We start from the raw sequence: 21,791 nt of genomic DNA on the forward strand, positions 1-21,791 counted from the left end.
GGCCCGCCCTCCCCCAGGCCCATCCCAGTGGGAGAGCGGGGGACTCCCCAATCGAGGCTGATTTAATCTGGTGGAGCGGTAGGAAGCCCACCACTGTGGGCTTCTGAGCAGCAGCACGGTCAGAGTCAGCATTTATTAAGCATCTACTATGTGCCAGGCACTAAGAGCTGGGGATACAAAGAAAGACAAAAGAAATTCCCTGAACTCAAGGGGCTTACAATCTGCCGGGGATGCTGGAAGGCCTGCTCTCACCCGCCCCCCCCCCCAGCCCAGCCCCTGGCCAGGGCCACTAAGCAGAGCCAATGAGCCGGAGTCCTCCATGAAGGAGGTTTGGGGGGAGTTGCCTGCCCCTCCCGCCAGCCCTCCAGAGGCTCTGCAGGCTAGGCTAGGTGACCCCCTAGATTCCTCGAGCTCTAAGATGGAGATCTTGGCACGGGACCCTACCTTCACAGACTTCCAGGACCACCTTCCGCAGACCCAGAAGCCTGGGGTCAGGCCTGGGGGCCGCCCCCGCTGGAGGAAGGAGGAAATGAGGACTCTTGGCACATTCCCTGACCGGCCCCCCATTATCCTCTCCTCCTGGGCTCTTCGAAAAAGCCAGCCCACCATCATCTGAGCCCTGACTCGGCCCTCTCCCTAGCCCCAACAAGCATGGTCAAGTTTTCTCCATCCTGTAAAGGCCTTCTCCCGACCCTCCCGTCCCTGCTAAGCACTCTCTCTTCTGCCTCGGTGGCTCCGTGCTTCTCCCCTCCCCCTCTGCATCCCACCCTAAGTGACCCGTGAGCTCCAGGGACCCAAGCCAGTGGCCTCCTCCCGGTCCTGTCTGCTGGACCCCCAGCAGCATTGGACCCCGCGGCTCCTTCTCCTCCCGGGCCACGGCATCCAACCCTAGGGTCCCCGGGACTCTATCCCAGACACTCTGCTCTCCTCCCTCTACCCTCCACCCCTCGGTGCCTCCCATGGCTGGCATGACCACCTCTCTCCTCACCCGGCTAATCCAGTGTCACAGTGTCTGAAATCGAACTCGTTACCTTTCCCTCATGCCTCTCCACCTTCTAGTTCCCTATTGCCGTCCTCCACCCTGGACACCCGCCCCCCAGCCCTGTCAATTTCACCTCGGCAGCATCTCCCCCCTCCTTGGCTACAGCCCCAACCCTGGACTTCAGCGATGGCTCCTGGGGTTGGGGATAGGCCTCCCTGCCTCAAGTCTCCCCCCACTCCAAGCCCTTCTCTGTTTAACCATGTCACCCCCACCCCCAAGAACCTCCAGTGGCTCCCTGTTTCCTCCTGTGGTGTTCAAAGCCCTTTGTAACCTGCCCCTTGACAAGATGGTGGGAGCTAAGGCCAGTGAGCAGGCTGTGCCCTGAGTTTGGCAGGACAACAATCCTTTGTGTCCACCCTCTGCATGACCTCACCCTCTCCTCTGACCAGCAGCAGGTGTTCTCTGAGCTGGGACAAGCATAGCCCTGCTATGAAGCAAATGCTTCTCATTGTTGCTGCCACCCCTCATTATCAGGGTCTAGCAGTCCCCACTAGGGGTGGCCCCGGCACACGTGTCTGACCCTCCTTGTTTGCAAGCCATTTCCCTCACTTTGAAATTAAACCTCCTGATTAATTCCTGATTCACCTGGGTCTAGCCTGCTCTGTTGAGCTCTGGTCACCCTCAGGTTAGAAGATGATTTGGGGCCGGTTGGCATTGGGCTACCCTCCCCCTTAAGAGTGATCAGGGAGGGGCAGCTGGGTGGAGCAGTGGATAAAAACACAGGGCCTGGATTCAGGAGGACCTGAGTTCAAATCTGGCCTCAGACACTTGACACTTACTAGCTGTGTGACCCTGGGCAAGTCACTTAACTCTCATTGCCCTGCAAAAGTCCCCCCCCCCCAAATAAGAGTGATTAGGGAAAGTAGCCTAGATCCCCCATATCATATATCACAGTGCTACAATACCGATATTCAAGGGGCAGACAGTAGAAAAGATCGGCACTCGATTCCCGTAGGGGAAAAGGGAGAAAGTGCCCAGCCATGACCCTTCACTGCCCCAGGGGGACACACCCTCCTTCCTTTGGAGATGGATGAGCCAGATTCCAGAGACATCAATCTATAGCACTGGCACCTGTGAGCTGGGCCTGATCATTGAGAGAAAGCCTTCCACCCCACCTCGCATACATGAGTATGTATGTGAGAGTGTGCATGTGATATATATGTGAGAGTGTGTGTGATATAGGTATGAGGGTGTGTGATAAATATGTGTGTGAGATATATGTGTATGTGTATGTGTGATGTGATATGTGTGATTGTATGTGACTGTGAGTGTGACATAGGTGTGAGGGAGTGGGATACATGTGTGTATGGATGTGATGTTTTTGTGTGTGTGATATAGGTGTGAGGATGTGTGATATATGTGTGTGAGATTTAGGTGTGAGGGTGTGTGATATATGTGGGTGTATGTGTGAGATATTTGTGCGTGTGTAGATGTGTGTGAGTGTGATGTGTGTGACATGTGTGAGAGTGTGTGTGTGTAATATAGGTGTGAGGGTATGTGATATATATGGGAGAGTGTGTGATATAGGTGTGAGGGTATGTGATGTGAATGTGTGATATATGTATGAGAGTGTATGTATGATATAGGTGTGAGGGTATGTGATATGTGCATGTGATATATGTGTATATGTGACAGTATGAGTGTAATATGTGTGTGTGAGATGTCTCTCTCTGCCACATAGTCTAGCCCCTATCTATCTATCTTCTGTCAAACCCCTGAACTCTGAGCAGACCCATCTGACCCATTCCACTGATGACCAGATGAGTAGTACTGTCAAAAGAAGGTTAGTCTGGCATGACCTATTGGGGGCCACCTCACGCACTGGCCTGCCATCTGGGGCTGTGCTGGCTGAGACCCTGGTCTTGCAGCCCGCTCTGTGACTTCCTTCCTTCTGTGCACCTTAGTCTCTCCTCTTCTCTGGACCGGATGGTGGCTTACACCTGGGGCACACTGCCTACTATTTCCCAAGCTTGGCTCAGGTTCTCTCAGGACCCGAGGCTGTAGTTAAACTGGGTTCAGGGCCTCGAATTCACCTGAGGCTCTCTTACATCTCCTTGCTCACCTCTGGGCTGGCTGCTTCAGTTTGGCCCACATAACTCTCCTTGGCAGAGGAAACTGGCCCATTTTATGAGGAGGCACCAGGCTGGGAGAGCGAAGGCCCAAACCTGGGCCTTCAAATTCCAAATCATGTCTACCTACTGTGGATACCACATAGGGCTCAGCACACAGTAGGTGCCACATCCATTAATTTGCCCAATGCTCACTGAATGCTGAATGGCTAGCCATTTATTAAGCACCTTCTGGGTATAAAGCCACATGCTGGGGGCTGGGAAAGATGGAAAATTTAGATATGATCAGAGCCAGGCCCTTGCTGAGCTCCTGAGTTAGAAGGGGGCAGTGAAAGCCACTTGCCATCCAGCCCCAATGAAAGCCAACTCTCAGGGACCTCCTCATGCACATACCGGCCCTGGGCTCACTCTGACTGAGGGGTCGGGTCCCCAGAGCAAGCCTCTTGCTCCCTTCAGAGCGCCAGGGGTAACCCTGAGGGGCTGGGAGCAGAGCATCACCTCCACACGCATGAACCAGCTAGCACCCATTAGCTTTTACAAAGGTGTGCTTACTGAGATGTAAGCAGGGCACTACCCTCCACAAATCCACACGTCCCTGGTAGACAGGCCCAGACTCAAAGCTGCCATGCATCCTTGCACCATCACAAAGGGTGATGGGTGATGGTCACTCCTCCTGAGGGTCTGGGTCAAGCAGGCCCCTTGTCAGACCTGCCTCCTTGTCACTCCCGCTGCTCCAGTGACCAGCAGACTGCAATGGACTTGTGGGATCATTTGCCTAGGATCAGGACAGAAATAGACAAAAATCAACAATGGTGTGACGTCAGGCAGGCCCCGGGCCATTCCTCCTCCACCCAGAAAAGATGCCCCACTCAGTAGCCTGTAAGAAGCCCTTCCATAGTCACACAGGGAGCAGTCAGAAGCCTGTGCCTGTTCCCGGCCACACAGTCTGTGTGGCCAGAAACTGGGGACTGACACCACACAGAACACAGAGGAGGCCAGCCTGGCTATGTCATAGGTCTCAGGAGAGTCAAGGTGGAGATGAGCCCTGGCTACACCTCCCCTGGGGCTCTGGGTGTGGTCTGGAGGGTTAGGGGAGGCACATTCAGACCAAGAGTCACAAGCAAAGCCCAGGAAGGAGGAGAGGGCTTGGGGAGGGGATGGGAACTCAGAGAATCGGGATGGGGAGAAGGGGGGTGTTCAGCTCTGCTGCTTCCTGGCCCTGGGGGGGAGCCTCACTTGTAAGAGGAGGTGATGGGCCCTTCCATCTCTAACTCACTTGGGACACTGAGGAATGGGACATCTCGGCACCTCTGCTTCATTTTTTTTTGGTAATTGAAGGGGTTGGAGCAGATGACAACTTAGCTCAAATATGATGCTCAAATATAGCTAAGAAAACCTTTGACGCGACTATGGGGGCAACCAGAAGACTTGGGTTCAAATCACCATACTCACCAGCCAGAGGTCCTTGGACAGAATGCCTGTGCTCCTGGTACCAGAGGGGTTTGGATAGAGGCCTCTTAGGGCCCTCTGATCCTCAGCCTCTGACCCTGTGACTCCCATCTCTGCACTCAATGCTTTCGTGATAAAGAAGGGGCCCTTCTGGCTGAGGCCAACCCTGCTGCAAGCAGCCCTGACACCACTGCCTCCTGTGCCCTCCAGAAGATGCCCCATCCGTCTCCTGCCTGCTTCTCTGCTGCCCACAGACATGCCCAGGTCCTTCCCGACCTCTCCTCTCCCCTTACTGGAATACAACTGGTGGTTCTACCTTCTTTCCCCTCACTCTCTTCTTAACCCCTTAGCATCTGGCTTCTGACCTCATGATTCCTCTCCAGTCCCCAGTGCTCTCTTGGTGGTCACGTCCAGTGGCCTTTTCTCAGTCTGCATCCTCCTCAACCTCTGCAGCCCTGGACACGATTGGTCACTCACTGTCCTCCTGGATGCTCCTTCTCTCCAGGTTTTCAGGATACCCCTCTCCCCACCCAGTTCTCCTCTTCCCTCTCTGACTGCTCCTTCTGTCTCCTTCGCTGGACCCTCCTCCAGGACATACTCACTCACCAGCAGTGTTCCCTAAGGCCCAGTCCTGTACTCTCACAAAAGCTCCCATAGTTCCAATGATCATTGATCCATAAGTGAGAGTGTACAGAGAGCTGGACTTGAAGTCCATAAGACCTGAGCACAAATCTGACCTCAAATACTTAACAGCTGCATTACTGTGGGTAAGTCACTTATCCTCTGTCTGCCTCAGTTTCCTCATCTACAAAATGGAGAAAATAATTACATCTACCTCTATAGGTGAGATAAAGCACTTTTCAAGCCTTAAAATGCTATGTAAATGCTATCATCATGATTAATGCTATTATTGTTATTATTACTATTATCATTTCTTCAACAGTTATAATCTAGCCCCGGTGTCTCTTCTGAACTCCAGGCCTCCATCTCCAACTGTCTTTCTTTCAGACATCTTAAACTCAACATGTCCAAAACAGAACTCACTCTCCTCACAACCCTCCCCTGCCCCTACCTTCTCTTTCCACCCCCATCCTCCCAGGGCCTCAGGCTCTCAAGCTGGGAGTCATCCTGAACTCCTCCTTCTCTCACTCCCCAGATCCAATATGGTACCAAGGCTTGTTGTTTTCACCTCTGCAGCATCTCTGGTCCATGTCACCTCTGCAGCATCTCTGGTCCATGTCACCTCTGCAGCATCTCTGGTCCATGTCACCTCTGCAGCATCTCTGGTCCATGTCACCTCTGCAGCATCTCTGGTCCATGTCACCTCTGCAGCATCTCTGGTCCATTTCACCTCTGCAGCATCTCTGGTCCATGTCACCTCTGCAGCATCTCTGGTCCATGTCACCTCTGCAGCATCTCTGGTCCATGTCACCTCTGCAGCATCTCTGGTCCATGTCACCTCTGCAGCATCTCTGGTCTTGCCTCTGCAGCATCTCTGGTCCATTTCACCTCTGCAGCATCTCTGGTCCATGTCACCTCTGCAGCATCTCTGGTCCATGTCACCTCTGCAGCATCTCTGGTCCATTTCACCTCTGCAGCATCTCTGGTCCATGTCACCTCTGCAGCATCTCTGGTCCATGTCACCTCTGCAGCATCTCTGGTCCATGTCACCTCTGCAGCATCTCTGGTCTTGCCTCTGCAGCATCTCTGGTCCATGTCACCTCTGCAGCATCTCTGGTCTTGCCTCCGCAGCATCTCTGGTCCATGTCACCTCTGCAGCATCTCTGGTCCATTTCACCTCTGCAGCATCTCTGGTCCATGTCACCTCTGCAGCATCTCTGGTCCATGTCACCTCTGCAACATCTCTGGTCCATGTCACCTCTGCAGCATCTCTGGTCCATGTCACCTCTGCAGCATCTCTCCAATATGCCCCCTTCTCTCCTCTGACACTGCCCCCAGCCTTATCATTTCACGCCTCGACTATGGCAAGAACTGCTGGGGGGGTCGGCCTGCTTCAAGTCTCTCCTTACTCCAATCTATCCTCCATTCAGCCTCTGAAGTGATTTCCTAAAATGCAGGTCTGACCTTGTCACCCTCCTACTCCTTAAACTCCAGTGGCTCCCTATCATCTGCAGAAGCGAATACAAAATCTTGTTTGGATCTGCCTTGTTCGTGATCTGCCTCTCCCTGACATCTCCAATCTTCTTATACTTTACTGCTCTCCCTCCACTGGCCAACGTGACACTCCATCTTCCATGTCGACACCTTTGATGACGATACCAGAAAGAATTTCCATTCCTCTGTAGGAACTACCTGGGACACTGTCCCTCCTTGCTAGCTCAGCCTCATGGTTCCCCTCATTCTCCCTTCCCTAGCTGCCTCCCCTTTCCAATGACCATACATATACGCTGTGTGCCTCTTTTACATGCAGCCCATAGAAGGCCATTCTTGCCTCATTCTCCAGGCTTCTTCCTCTAATGCCACCAGCTTAAGCCATGATTGGTGTGCTTGGGAATCACCCTAATCAGCCAGGAATAAGCAACTTCTTAATAAGTAGTTTTGAGAAGATAGTTACTAAGGTGGGCAGCTAGGTGGTGCAGTGGATACCATACTGCGCCTAGACTCAGGAAGCCTCATCTTCCTGAGTTCAAATCTGGCCTCAGACCCTTACTAGCTGTGTGACCCTGGGCAAGTTACTTCACCCTGTTTGCCTCAGTTTCCTTAGCTGGAAAGGAAATGGCAGACCACACCCAAATGGAATCACAAAGAGTTGGACACGACTACAAATGACTGAACAAGTTACTAGGGCAGCCTTGTAAGGCCAACATGCTTCCCCCAGAGTCTAAGTCACTAGCCCACCAGGACCTAAACTCTGGGTTGGGTAGGGAAAGGGGACAGGGCCTAAATCTCAGCACTTGTGGCAAAGGGGCCACAACTCCCAGGTGTCCCCCCTTCACGGGCTGCTTGGGCACTTAGCTCCCATTAGGCAGAGTGTGGTTTCTTTGTGGGTTCCAGTCTGCCCTCAGCTCCCATGATACACATAGTATCTGCTAACCTGGGAAGGCCACCAGGCCAGTGGCTGCAGGATGGGAAAGCCCTTGAGAACTTGCAAGTTCTTCCTCTAGCCCAGCTACCGGGGAAGGAGAGCTGGACAGGGAGGCCTCTCCCATACCTCACATGTCCTTTTGTTTTGGACATGGGGCCAACTGTAAGGGACTTCCTGCCTGGCATCATGTCAGTGCCCCAGTGGCCTTCCAAGACTTCCCACACTTAGTCTGAGGCCTATGACTGAGATGGGGGCGGTGACCAACCCTAATTCCAATGACTTCCTCAGACACCCCACTTTCATATGTACCTGGCTACTTTCACAATAGAATGCAAGTTTGAGAGCAGGGATTGTGACAGCACCAAGTATACAGTAAATATTTAATAACTGCTTCTTGACTGACCTATCAATTGCAGCCAACCCCCTGCTCTACTAGGGGAGTGAAACCCAAGAGGTTGCACACACTCCCCTTCCTGGCTCAAGAACTGGCCTGAGGGGGGCAGCTAGGTGGCGCAGCGGTAAAGGACCAGCCCTGGATTCAGGAGGATCTGAGTTCAAATCCAACCTCAGACACTTGATACTTACTAGCTGTGTGACCCTGGGCAAGTCACTTAACCCTCATTGCCCAGCAAACAAAAACAAAAATACAAGAACTGGCCTGAGGGGGTCATCTTCCCAAGGATTCCACCCTTCAGGCTCACTTGCTGAGCCCCAGCTATTATCCAGTTTTCAGGGCCTTCTCAGGTCATTCCCTGATCTGGACTGCCCCCATCCTATTTGTGAGACAGCCCCAGGAGGGGCTGTTACAGCCCAAGCTGCAGTGGCAACAGACCAAGAGAAAAGTGAGCTCATGCCCCCCCCCGCCCCGCCCCCTTTGGCCGCTGAGAGATTGAGCGACCTTGGGGAACAGGGACATGCACCACGCTGCAGAGGGCTGAGGAGAGGGCAAGCAGAGGCCACAGTGGGGATGGCTTCCTGGGAGGAGACCTGCAGGAACTCAGCACCCCAGGATCAAGCCAGGGCTTCTCTAGCCAGGGAAGATGTGGGGATGCTGGTGGCAGTGGGGAAGCAGCCCCTGACCCAGAGAGACTGAGGACTGGATGGGGACAATGAGCAGGGGTGACATCCCAGAAGAAACTGAAAAGGTGGGTGTAGGGGCACAAACATAGGGGGCTGTTTTGCCAAGAAGGCTCCCCTCTTCCTCCACAAATGCTCCAGATAGGGAAGCCAGTGCATAGAGCACTAGCCCTAAAGTTGGGAGGACCTAAGTTCAAATCTCACCTCAGACACTTATTAGATATGCGACCCTGGGCAAGTCACTTCACCCCAATTGCCTTAAACCTCTGGGGCCATTTCCAGTTGTCCTGATGGCTATCTTGCCACTGGACCCAGATGGCTCTGGAGGAGTGAGGCTGGTGACCTTGCACACCCTCCCTAAAATCCAATTCAGTGCCAGTCATGACATCACCTCCTAATGGCATGGTCCTCTTTGGGAACGAAGGACCAACGACAGCAGCATTCCTTGCACCCATAGACCCTGACACAGAGGAGATGCTTCCAAAATGCTAAAATGGGGCCATGGTGATGGGGGGCACCAGAGATCTCGGGAGCCCGCCACTTCCATAGTAATGCAGGAGTCAGGGCCCTTAGCAGGGGGGTAGGGGGAGACCACACAGGAGGCTTGAGGAGAAACTTGGGTCATCCAGTTTGCAACGTGAGGGACTAGGAGAGGGGTGGGGGAGTGGCAAGCAATGAGCTGCGGCAGGTGGGGGGCCCACAGGATTCAGGAGTAAAAGGCAGACTGTCAGGTAGCAAACATTTACTGGGCACCAGGCACTGTGCTAGGTACAAGAAAGCCAAAGGCCACGAACGTGAGGGAGGAGAATAAAACCAGAGCAGGCAGGGCTAATGGCCCAGGGAGAAGAGGCCAACACTGGGGAATGGAGATGAAAGCAGCTGTACGACCAGCCCTGGGTGAGGTGGAGGTGCTATAGGCCATGGGGCTGAGGCAAGCCAGAGACATTTACACAGAGGGCCTACTGTGTGCTAGCGGCTGTGGGTGGGGTCAGACGGGGAGGAGGTAGATGAGAACTGTACCAACAAGGCGTGAGGGTAGGGGCCCTCCTGTCCTAAAGGGGAAGACAACGACATGCAGATAGCTAGAAACTCAGGTTACACAGAGATAGGTGGTCACCTCAGAAGGGGATGATCTGGATGAAGTCTTGAAGGAAGTCAGGGGAACCAGAAGGTGGAGGTAGAGCAGTGGAGAGTGGAGACGGCGAGTGTCCATCTGGGGACGCTGTGCAGAGTCCACAGTGGGGAAGAGAGAAGGCATGAAAAGCCTGGCAAGATCCTAGGGTCAGGCTAGGAAGGGCCCTGAGCTCCCAACAGGGTGTTGTGTCAGATTCTGAAGGCCATAGTGGTCCCCTGGAGTTTACTGAGTAGGGGGATGACCTGCTTGGACCTGCACATTAAGGAAATCGCTTTAGCTATGTGGACAGTGGATCAGAGTGGAGAGGCAAAGACCAGGCAGGAAGCTCTGACAAGAGTACAGGGGAAAGGTGAGGAAGCCCTGCACCAAGATGGCAGGTGAGAGTAGAGAGCAGGGGAGACCCTTATCTAGAGATAGACTTTAGGCTGCGATGCCTCTGGGGCATCCAGTCTGAGATGTCCAAAAAGCAGCAGAATTACGGGCCTGTGGCTCAGGGCTCAGACTGCTTGTCCAGAGGCGGGAATGATGGGAGCCAGTGAGGCTAGAAGGCCGGAAAGCACCTTGGAGAACACTGGGGTTAGTGGGTGTGGCCCCACAAAGGTCCAGCAGAGGCAACTGAAGAGGAGTCAGGGACCCCTGGAGGGGAGCCAGGGCCATGTCAGAGGCGCTGGATGAGGAGAGGGGAATCAAACCTGGCAGGTGACATGGGCTCCAGAGGAGACAAGGAGGGAAAGAGCAGCTGGTCGTCTCCATCTGCACAGATGCCTCTCACTTAACTTCAAGACTGAGGCCCATCTTCCCAGGAAGTCCTTCCCGATACCTCCAAGTGCTAGTGTCCCCTCCCTCCTGAGCTCCCTCGAATTGATTCTGTAGACTTATATCAAGATGTAAAGTTCCCTGAAGGTAGGAATGGCTTCACGTCCCCAGGGCCCAGGACACACTACATACTTGACAGTCACTTGACTCAACTTTGAATCCCAGCGCTAGTGAGAGGGATGGGGTATGAGCTAACTGGGCATCCTTGAACTGCCTCAAGCCAAAGGAAGAATGCACCTGCGGGTCCTTCTAGAAAAGCCTTGGGGTCTGTTCTGGCCAGGCCAGAGGTGAGGCTCCACAAGCATGAAGTATCTATATGCAAGAAGGGCTTGTGGCAATTGAATGATGCAAAGTGGGGACGAGGGGAGTGAGATAAAAGCAAGGGGCTGAGGGGCAGATGGCTCTTACTTGGCAGGGAGAGGAGTTCCAGAGCTAAACTGGGGCTTCAATCTTACCTGTTCCCCTTCCACAAAGGTTTTCCAGGCCTATGTCCCCATCACAGCCCACTCCCAGTCTAATACAATATATTCCAGATCCTGGAAGAGGCCGAGTTGGGAGAGAGGCTGTTGGCATAATGGGACTTACCAACCATGGGAAGTCACCTCCCCTGAGCCTGTTTTATCTGTAAAATGGGGATAATCTGTAGTTCCTACTCACAGAAAGCACCATGAACACTTACTTTAAGGAGGTATGTCAGTTACCATTAATAGAAACCCTTGGAATTAGGGGCCCTGGATTCAAATCCTAACTCCACTCCTTAAATACACATGGTTAGCAAAGTCCCCTCCCCTGAGCTTGTTCCCCAGTGGCTCTTGGAATGGAGGGAGGGAAAGGAACCCTGAGCCTCTGGAGGTGGGTGATGAGAACAGGGTTTGACCATACTGGATCCTCTCAAGCTTGTGAGGCTGTGTGGCCCAGGGGTAGCCCATTGCAGCCAGGGAAAAGGGAGTCGCCTTCATCTTCGGGCCTTCCCTCCGTGGGGCTCTCATTTAGCCCTCTAGAGCTGCCTTCTACCGAGCTGTCTGCTTGTCACCTTCACCCCAAGTCTGCAAGTCACTTCACAGGAGCTGGCCCAGAAGAGGTGCCAGTCAATGCTTGTTTACTAGGCCGAGGAAGCCTAAGGACCATCTATTTAACTGCACAAAATTACAAAAGCAGCCAATTATATAGAAATAATTATCCAAAAAAACTTAAGGTTAAGAACCCAGGGCCACATCCTGCCACCTTCACTCCCTACTTTGGCTCTGCTGCCACAGACAGATATGCTTTCTTGCCAACTGCCTACCCTCCCACACCCAGTTCTGGAACCCAGAACCTCAATCAAACCTCTGCCATTGTTCCTAGAATGAAAGTATCACTCCTAGTCACCATCCCTGGGACTTTCATCAGTGTGGCCTCCATTAGAATGTAGGCTCCCAGGCCTAGAGGCTATTTTTGCTTTTGTCCCCTAAATTTATACACAGTTATGTGCTTAATTCGTTCCTTCATGAAGCCCCTGAGGCTCAGAAGGAAAGTGTTGGGATCAGTAACACAAAGCTTGGGATTCAGTTGTGGCCTAAACCCAGGTCTGGACTTTGAGACCAATGGAATGGAAGGGCTTGGAACCTGGCTGGTATGGGGGAAGATATGGAGGAAGAGGGTGTTGATGCTGCTGGTGATGGGAGAGAGAAAAAGCTAGTCTGAGAGAGCAATGGATAAGGCAGGCTTCTCTGGAGCAGGGCTTCAGGTGCTGGCTTGAACACCAGGTCCATGGTGGAAACTTACCTGTGGAAGACATGTCGGTGGCTGCCGATGGACGTGCAGATCTTCAGAGGGGAGCTCAGGGTAAGGAAATCATTTGCTCCAGTGTTGTGCAGACATGGCTTTATTGACCTGGGGCCACTTGTCTACCCCTGCATAAGGAGTGACCCCTACACACACATTCAGCCCCATAGCTGCCATCAAGGGAGAGCCACATCTGATATTCACTGGTACCTTCACACTAGGTTTATACACGCTTCTCTTGTGTGGGAGTTGCACAACTACAAATGTTCCTGAATTAGTGGGGGCCTCACACCCTATGACCCCCTGAGGGGCTGGGGCTTTCCCCACTTGTATACCACCATGAAGTAACCCTGCCTGCCTCCCTCTCTGCAGCCCTTCCTTTGTCCTCAGCCACAACTCATGTTTCCAGGCAGTTTTCAGGATCACGGCTTCACCTTAAACCCCATGTGTCTTTTCTGGTGTTCATTAAGGTTGGAGCGATGACTGAAGGGCTTGCCACACACACCACATTTATAGGGTCTCTCTCCAGTATGAATTCGCTGGTGGCTGATGAGCTCAGAGTTCCGAACAAAGGCTTTGCCACACTCATTACATACATAAGGCTTTTCCCCAGAATGAAGTCTCTGGTGCTGTCTCAGTTCTGAGCTCCCTCGGAAGGTTTTACCACATTCATTACATTCATAGGGCCTCTCACCAGTGTGAATTCTCTGGTGGTGAACAAGGCCAGAGCTCCCCTTGAAAGTTTTTCCACACTCACTGCACTCATAGGGTTTTTCTCCAGTGTGTATTCTCTGGTGGCTAATGAGGTTTGACCTTTGACTAAAGGCTTTTCCACACTCATGACATTCATGAGGTTTCTCTCCAGTGTGAATTCTCTGGTGTTCTGTAAGATTTGAGATCAAGATGAAGGCTTTTCCACACTCATGACATTCAAAGGGTCTCTCTCCAGTATGGATTCTCTGGTGCTGAATGAGTTGTGAGCTCTCCCTGAAGGTCTTCCCACACTCATTACAAGGATAGGGTTTCTCTCCTGTATGAATCCTCTGATGTTGTCTAAGGCCTGAGCTCCTCATGAATGATTTCCCACACTGATTACATTCATGGGGCTTTTCTCCTGTGTGAATTTTTAGATGTTCAATTAAGTTTGAGCTCTGACTGAAGGCCTTGCCACATTCATTACATTCGTGAGGTCTTTCTCCAGTGTGAATTCTCTGGTGTTCAATAAAGTTTGAGTTCCAGTTAAAGGATTTCCCACATTCATTACACTGATAGGGCTTCTCTCCAGTGTGAATTCTCTGGTGTTGAATAAGAGTTGTGCTCCTGCCAAAGGATTTCCCACATTCATTACACTGATAGGGCTTCTCTCCAGTATGAATTTTTTGATGATGAATAAGCTGTGAATGCGCCCTAAAGGCCTTCCCACACTCATTACATTCATATGGTTTTTCTCCAGTGTGAATTCTCTGGTGCTGAATAAGGTTTGAGCTCCAAGCAAATGCTTTTCCACATTCGTTGCACTGATATGGCTTCTCTCCAGTGTGAACTCTCTGGTGTTGGAGAAGGTAGGAACTTTGGCTGAACACTTTACCACACTCATTACATTTACAGGGTTTCTCTCCTACGTGGATCTTCTGGTGCTTAATTAGCTCTGCACTGAGCTTGAAGCTAAGATTGCACAGGTCACAAATATGGGGTCTGGCTCCTGAGGGAACTCTTTTCCGGGGAACTAGATCTAGGTCCACATTGACATTCTGTCCAAGTTTGGCACATGTCTGCTCTATCTTTTTCTGGTCTACTGTGGAACTCTTCCTGAAATCTCTTTCTGAAGAAGGGGATTTCTTCAGTTTCTCCTCTGTGAAGATCCCCAGCTGCCTCTCTGACCCGCCCATATAATCCCAGGCTTCTCCATATTCCAATGCCTGGGAAGCTTCTGACATTGCCCCTTCTGATTCTCCTTCTTCAGACATTTCCTGCTTGGGAACCCACTTCTGGTCCTTGACCTCAGTCTCACAATCTGAAATTATAAACACAAACTGTCAATATCTCCTTAGTCCAAAATACTGTCAGCCTCGGCTGTTGTGTCAGCTGGACTGCCCAAACTGTTCGGGGTTTTTTCAGCCAGTTATTTTAAATGGAATTTCTCTATCTGTTGTTGATGGATATTGTTGGTAATATGTAGAAATGCTGATGATTTATGTGGATTTATTTTGTATCCTGCAACTTTGCTAAAGTTGTTAATCATTTCAAGTAGCTTTTTAATTGCTTCTCTAGGATTTTCTAAGTGTAACATCGTATCATCTGCAAAGAGTGATAGTCTTGTTTCCCCGTTACCTATCCTAATTCCTTTCATTTCTTTTTCTTCTCTTATTGCTATAGCCAACATTTCTAGTACAATATTAAATAACAGAGGTGATGATGGGCATCCTTGCTTCACTAAGGCAGGGGATGGCTATGAGAGGAAAGAGTGGTCTGCCAGGGATCCACAACAGAGGAAAATACTGAGATGTAGGAATTCAAGGTACATAAGAGGGAATGGGTGAAAATGTTGGGATTGGGAAGAAGGTTCACTTGGGCTATCAGACTAGGATAGGCTGAGGACACAAAATCAAAAGGGAAACAATCCCTACCCTCAAAAAGATAACACTAAGAAAGGAGAGAGGGGGCAAGAGACCAACACAGCTGGTAAGAAATAACAGCCCCTGGTGCTGGGGAAGACCAAGCAATGGTATTCTATCCCTGCCTGAATCCACTGTGACCCCCACCAGTGGCCCCATAGAGGTGGCCTCCCCCACTTCCTTTGGTCTTTCCTCCCTCACCCACCTGTACTCCTGTTTCGAGGTGGGTCCAGAGTCCCCAGCTTGTCCCCTTCTTCCAGACTGGTGATCACATCAGATTTGGAAACTGGAAATGAGATTTAAAAGACAACATAATGACTTGCTTTTGCTTTCTTCCCAACAGTGGGATGGGAATGCAGGATTTTGGAGCTGTAGAAGATTATGGCTAGAGCAAGCAGGAATATACCCATTGTACAAGTGTGGACACAGAGGCTCAGAGGCATCTGAGAACTCAACCCAGAGCTGACCCAATGGCCTGCAGGAAGCAAAGGAGCAGGAGAGGGAGGCTAATCCAAAGGCCACTGAAGTCAGTGGAGTGAACAGCAGAGATCAGAGCAGAATGGGGCTCTCTCCATCCCACAGTACTATTAACGAACCCTACAATGGCCTGAGCTGGTGAGGCTGTGTCCAACACTCGCCTGATGGGCAAGGCCTACTGGGAGGGGGTGATGACCACCAGCTAGCCATCTGCCAACTGTCTCCTTCTCCTTGGCCCCCTGGGCCACCCCACTTCCTGCAAACACATCAACTCCAGTCATCCCAGACAGAGCGAGGTTAGGAGAGCCCTTGCCTGTGTCCCTGCCAGGTCTCCTTAATCTCTTCGGGGTCAGTATTTCCAAGTAACCTGTGAAACCAGAACATCCTGGTCATGGCCACATGAGGTGGGCGTAGCACTAAGCCCCAGCTCTCTCCTCAGTTTGGGGCAGCATTTTTCATCAGCCACAGCCTTACAGATCAGGAGGGAGGACTCTCACTCAGGGCATGTCTACACCTAGACTGGGCCTGGGGCTCCTGGGAATCAAAAGGAGGTTAGGTGACAAGGTGGAGCCCCAGTATACGTGGGAATGGCAAGTGACACCCACCCTGTGAGACTCCTTTCCCAGACAGGAGAAAATCTGTATTAAAGGCAGTTTAGTACAATTATCCCTGCTGGCGTGTTAAGAGCGGGCTGCCTGGGGGCAGCTAGGTGGTGCAGTGGATAAAGCACCGGCCCTGAATTCAGGAGGACCTGAGTTCAAATCTGGCCTCAGACACTTGACACTAGCTGTGTGACTCTGGGCAAGTGACTTAACCCTCACTGCCCCACCAAAAAAAAAAAAAAAAAAAGATCAAGAGCAGGCTGCCTAACCAATAGCTCCTGGCTGCTGAGGGCTAAGTTTTGCCAAAGAAAGGCCTCACAAGGAAATGGGGGAAGCAGTTTTTCCAACATCACAACGGGGAGGACAGGTTCCTGGCCAGGCCTCACACAGCACATGAATTCCTCCCAGCATCCCTTTCTTGGTCCAAGGCACCACCTTCACTGTGGTCTTTCCTAACCCCTCCCTGCTTGTGTCCCCTTTTTGGTGTTGATATGTACATAGGACCTGGGGGTCCAGGAGTGAGGCCTGCTGCCTCCTTGGTCTTTGGCACACAGTAGGCACTTCACCAACACTTCTGGTATTTGCCAGAGGAGCCGATTTTCACTTCTAACATCCCTTCTTAAAGAAAAAAGGCCACTAGAGTATATGATGTAGTAACCACGGAGGGTGGACAGCAGCAGAGACACCCACAAGTAGACAGGAACCACATCCCAAAAGAGGCACAAGCAACAAAACTCCAGGCTTCTCCTATCTGAATACAAATGACCAAATTTAGGTGATGAGGGAGCAGAACTGAGCATCTCATGACCAGAAGCTGTGATGGGACTCTGGCCTGGGGTGGGCTGAGAAGGGGAAAGCTATGCCCTGAGAGAAGAGACTCCATCTGGGGAATGGTGCGAGGAGGGGAAAGAAGTGACCGGCTTTTTTTTTTTTGGTGAGGCAGTTGGGGTTAAGTGACTTGCCCTGGGTCACACAACTAGTAAGTGTTAAGTGTCTGAGGCTGGATTTGAACTCAGGTCCTCCTGACTCCAGGGCCGGTGCTCTATTCACTACACTACTTTTTTTTGCAGGGCAATGACGGTTAAGTGACTTGCCCAGGGTCACATAGCTAGTAAGTGTTACATGTCTGAGGCCAGATTTGAACTCAGGTCCTCCTGACTCTATAGCCAGTGCTCGATCCACTGTGCCACCTAGCTGCCCCTTAATCAGAAGTCCCCCCCCTTTTTCTTTTGGCTGGGCAATGAGGATTAAGTGACTTGCCCAGGGTCACACAGCTAGTGAATGTCAAGTGTCTGAAGCCAAATTTGAACTCAGGTCCTCCTGAATCCAGGGTCAGTGCTTTATCCACTGTGCCACCAAGCTGCCCCATTGTTTCTCACTCCTCTCCCCCTTTCCCCTCATCTCTCTCCTCTCCCTTCCCCCTCCCCATCTTTCTCTCCCTTCTCTCTCCCCTTCCCTCTCCCCCCCTTTTCCCCCTCATCCATCTCTTTCTTCTTTCCCAAGCCTCCTTCCTTCTGTCCCCCTTTCCCCCAACTCTCTCTGCCAAAAACAGAGCAGTGATTTCTTGGTAGAAGAACCAACAAGGGGCAGCTAGGTGGTGCAGTGGATAAAGCACGGGCCCTGGATTCAGGAGGTCCTGAGTTCAAATCTGACCTACCTCAGACACTTGACACTTACTAGCTGTGTGACCTTGGGCAAGTCACTTAACCCTCATTGACTCGCAAAAAAACCCCCAAAAACAAACAAAAAAAGAAAGGAAAGGAGGAATTGGTTACTGGGATAGAAATGTTGGGACTCCGGGGGTGGGGGGGTGGGGAGTGACTCTGCCCTTGCTAGGGGAGGGAAGCCCCCTGGGCTTGGGCTCTGAGGAAGGGGTGGGATGCCACTGTGCACCAGGAGAAGTTGGCCCCAAAGGGAAGAGAGACATTCTCAAGGCAGAAAGAAAAGAGAGATGCGACTGTGTGAAGGAACAGCTGTGGATGCAGTGGGAGAAGAGGGATGCCAAGCTGGGCAGAGAGCTTGGCACAGTCAGCAGAAACGGTGTCAGGAGAGGTTCCCAAGGAAGGCTGAGGAGCCGGGGGTCTTGGTGGTCCAAGGAGGACCTAAGCCTGGGGTGGAGGGTAGCAGTAACGGGTGGCCTCACCCTGACACACATGGGCAATGGGCTCCCTGGAGCCAGGCCTGAGAAAGGCTCTCATGCGGCAGCAGGAGGAGGGGCTGGGCCTTGGTGACCCAGACCCAGGGGTCCTGAAAGAACCGGCCGCACCCTCCCAGAGAGCGCTCCCTGCCAAGTGTGGCTGGGGACAAGAAGGGTGATGGGTGGGGGCAGCTAGGTGGCGCAGTGGATAAAGCACTGGCCCTGGATTCAGGAGGACCTGAGTTCAAAGCCAGCCTCAGACACTTGACACTTACTAGCTGTGTGACCCTGGGCAAGTCACTTAACCCTCATTGCCCTGCAAAAAAAAAAGAAAAAAAAAAAAACAAATGATCTCAAGAAGGGTGATGGGTGGGGCCTGCTCTTCCTCACAGCCCCCAGCGTTCGCTGCTGACCCGCTGTCTCTGAGGCCGGCCAAGAGCCCTTGGATGGGGAGGGTGGCCCCTGGGAAGCACCCGCTTTGTTCCCAGGACCCCTGCATCTGGCTGCCTCACAGGCCAGGGGGTGCAGAGAGGGCTGCTGTGCCTGTCTGACCACACCCAAGCTGGTCAGTGGGGGCCTGCAGAGAAGCCAGACATCCCTGTGCTGGTGAGCCTCCAGTCTGGCCTGGGGAGACACACCGACCAGAGGTACAGGATGAGGGGCAGGGAGCGTGGGGCAGGGCATGAGCAGCCAGGCATGAGCAATTGACAGATCTGGTGCCAAGATGTCCAAGGTCTGCGGGGGGTGGCCCCCCAGGAGTCTGCTTTCTCCCTGACATGGATGACCACCAGGATCCTAAAGGATCATGGGAGACACAGCATTGGTCTGAATCAAATGAGATGAAACTGGAGAAGGATGCACGCCGAACCTTCAATCCAGGAGGAGTGAGGCCTGGGTGTCGGCCCCAAGAAGATGGGGCTGGGGTCCCAGGGGACCTCAAAGTTTGCATGAGCCAGCTGCAGGAGAGGTCTGGCGAGGAGGGTCTGCACTGGGCATCTACAGGACCGTCTGTCAGTCAGTCAATCCTCGGTTAAGCACCTACTATGAGGCAGTACCCAGAGTGCTGAGCCCCATATCAAGAAGACCTGAGTTCCAATCCAGCCTCGGGTACTTCTAGCCATGTAACCCTGAGCCAATCACTGTTCTGCCTCAGTTTCCTCAACTCTAAAGCACTTGGCACAGTCCCTGGCGCACAGTAGGTGCTCTGGGAAGGAGCAGGGGAGGCTGGGGCTCCCGACTGACTGGCCAAAGGCAGGGAGTGACATAAGTACCTGGTGGGCATCCGAGGAGATGGCCCAGCGGCCTGGGGGCTTCCAGACCCTTCCCGCTGACCCTGGGGTCTGGCTGGAGCGCCTCAGGGGCCTCCTCTGCCTGCAGCACCTGGAGCCAAAGGAGCAGGGATGTGAGGCGGGGGTCCCCAAGGCGGCAGAGGGTGGACTCCACCCCGCCCCCAGCCCCTCCCCCACCATACCCCCCAGCTGGGCCCCTCCCCTTCCAGCATCAGCCCCCCCCTCCCCCGCCCCCGGGCCCCTCCCCCCCATCACTCCCCCCGTCCCCGGACCCCTCCCCTCCATCACCCCCTCCCTCCCCGGACCCCTCCCCCCCCGACCCCCCCCCCCCGCACCTGGGCCCCGGGCCGCAGCCCCTCCAGCAGGCGCACGGCCTCCTCCCCGCTCTCGGGCCGGCGGCCCCGCACCCAGGCCTGGATGTCGGCGGGCAGGGCGCTCACGAACTGCTCCAGCACCAGCAGCTCCAGCATCTGCTCCTTGGTGTGGACCTCGGGCCGCAGCCAGTCCCGGCAGAGCGCCCGCAGCAGCCCCAGCGCCTCGCGGGGGCCCGCCGCCTCCTCGTAGCGGAAGGCCCGGAAGCGCCGGCGGCGGGCCTCGGGGCCGGGCCGGCCGGGGGCATCCCGGGGCCCCGCGGACATGCTGCCCCTGGCGGACGCGGAGAAGGGCGGAGAGGGGGCGGGGATCGGGGCGGGGCGGGGGCGGGGCCAGAGGCACCCGCGGGGACCGAGACGCGAAGGGACCTCCGACCCCTCCCCCGCCCCCGCCCCGCCCCGCCCCGCCCCGCTTTTCCTCTCCCGCGCCGCCCGGAGGTCGCTCCGCTGCGCCCCGCCTCCAGGTGACGTCGCTTCCGGCTCCCGCCTCCTCCTCCCCTCTCCCCTCCAGCCTGGGCCGCTCTGGGCCGCCGGGAGGACCGAACGCCTTGGATTCCCCAGGCCTAGTGCGGGGGCTTCTGGGAAGACGAGGCGCGCCCACCTTTTCCTGCCGCCGCCACCGGCCCTATCCACCCAAGGGTGTCTGAGCCCGCTTCGCCCTCGGGAGAGACCCGGGCTCAAGTCCGTCCTCAGATTGCGGGCTAGGTTCGGGGCCTCGGCCTGGCCCCTAGATGCTGGTTAAGAGATTGGTAGCCTCGGTTTCCCCCTCTGTAAAATGGGACTGTAGCCGCCCCTCCCTCCCAGGGTGTCGGTGAGGCTCTGGGCCCGGGCACACAGCAGGCGCTTAATAGATGCTTGGCAGGGCCTCCCCAGCCCAGCTTCGGGCTTCTGCTTCTCCTCCCAAGGACCGCCGCCCTCGGCAGCCGCTGTAGTTCACCTGGGAGAGGTCAGCGAGGCCCGGGGCCTCTGACCTCAAGACACTCAGGACTTTCTTCCAAACAGAGGCTCTTGTTGGTTCCTCCAGACATCCCTTAGCTCGGCCCTTGTGAACAATTCAGAAAACCGAGAAGTGGAGCCCCCTCCCCCTCCTTCCCGGCAGGCCGGCCAGACAGCCAAAGAGCATCCCCTGCTCCTTTTCCTCCACCGGCATCCCCTTCGGGTCCAATTCTTTGCCACCACTAAAAGGCTTCTCTCCACAGTGGACATCCTTTTTCTTCCTCTCATCTTCCTGGCAGAGTAGAGGCGCTGCTGGGCACTGTTGCCCATTGTTCTATGATGGACCCATTCTCAGCTCCACCAACAATGCATGACTGTCCCTGTTCACTACATTCCCTCCAGCTTCTGTCCAGTTTTTCCTTTTCTTACATATTGTTTTAGTTAGTATTTCTCTCCTCACTAGTGATTTGGAGCATTTTTTCATGTGATTCTTGAAAGTGTGGGTTTCTGCTTCTGACAACTGCTTGTTCATCTCATTATTTAACAATTAGGGAGTGGCTCTTGATGTAGGAGGAAAAAAGGGTTAATAGAACCGCGCCCCCCCCCCAAAGAAAGAAAAACCCAAGACCCAAGCTCTAATTCAGATATTAGCTCTAAAAGGGAGTCAGATCCCAGTTAATGGATAATTTGTACTAGGTTTTTGTACCCACAGAAATCAGTGTCCATAACGGGAACAGAGGTAGAGAGACCATGATGACCTTGGACTAAAACGACAAGGCTATAGAAATTATAAAGAAAAGTGATTATATTTTGAAACTAGCCATGGGAATGAGAAAGAGACATGGGCAGAAAAGGCCAAATTTGTCCCCAGATTCGCCTTAGGACCTGTAAACCCCCAAAACACACCTCCACTGAAAAAGGTTCCCGCCTGGGGGTTGGCTTAGGACTCCAGGAACTCCAAATTAG

General features: G+C 53.4%; 1 protein-coding gene across 2 annotated transcripts; it reads right to left on the minus strand.

Annotated features, from left to right (window-relative positions):
* Positions 1 to 2,580: 2,580 nt before the first annotated feature.
* LOC122749585 (zinc finger protein 497-like) lies at positions 2,581 to 20,203 on the minus strand. Of its 2 annotated transcripts, none has more exons than XM_043996018.1 (5): positions 19,854 to 20,203; positions 19,501 to 19,609; positions 15,219 to 15,299; positions 12,399 to 14,412; positions 2,581 to 3,886 (listed from the first exon to the last, which is right to left on the minus strand). In XM_043996018.1, the coding sequence occupies exons 1-4, from the start codon at positions 20,154 to 20,156 to the stop codon at positions 12,821 to 12,823; spliced, it is 2,085 nt and encodes a 694-aa protein (XP_043851953.1). In that variant the 5' UTR covers positions 20,157 to 20,203; the 3' UTR covers positions 2,581 to 3,886; positions 12,399 to 12,820. The 2 variants fall into 2 exon arrangements, with proteins under 2 accessions (XP_043851953.1, XP_043851954.1); XM_043996019.1 differs by lacking the exon at positions 2,581 to 3,886 and adding an exon at positions 9,809 to 9,905.
* Between the last annotated feature and the right edge of the window lie 1,588 nt (positions 20,204 to 21,791).

Source organism: Dromiciops gliroides, chromosome 3 (genome assembly GCF_019393635.1).
Source record: "Dromiciops gliroides isolate mDroGli1 chromosome 3, mDroGli1.pri, whole genome shotgun sequence".
In the NCBI taxonomy this organism is placed as follows: Eukaryota; Metazoa; Chordata; class Mammalia; order Microbiotheria; family Microbiotheriidae; genus Dromiciops; species Dromiciops gliroides.

What these genes read in the sequence shown, in the direction of transcription:
- LOC122749585 (XM_043996018.1), bottom strand. Translation starts at nt 20,156, where the DNA reads ATGTCCGCGGGGCCCCGGGATGCCCCCGGCCGGCCCGGCCCCGAGGCC. An exon ending in GGCTGCGGCCCGGGGCCCAG is followed by an intron (nt 19,610 to 19,853) that starts GTGCGGGGGGGG and finishes CTTTGGCTCCAG; the next exon opens with GTGCTGCAGGCAGAGGAGGC. An exon ending in TCTCCTCGGATGCCCACCAG is followed by an intron (nt 15,300 to 19,500) that starts GTACTTATGTCA and finishes TCTCATTTCCAG; the next exon opens with TTTCCAAATCTGATGTGATC.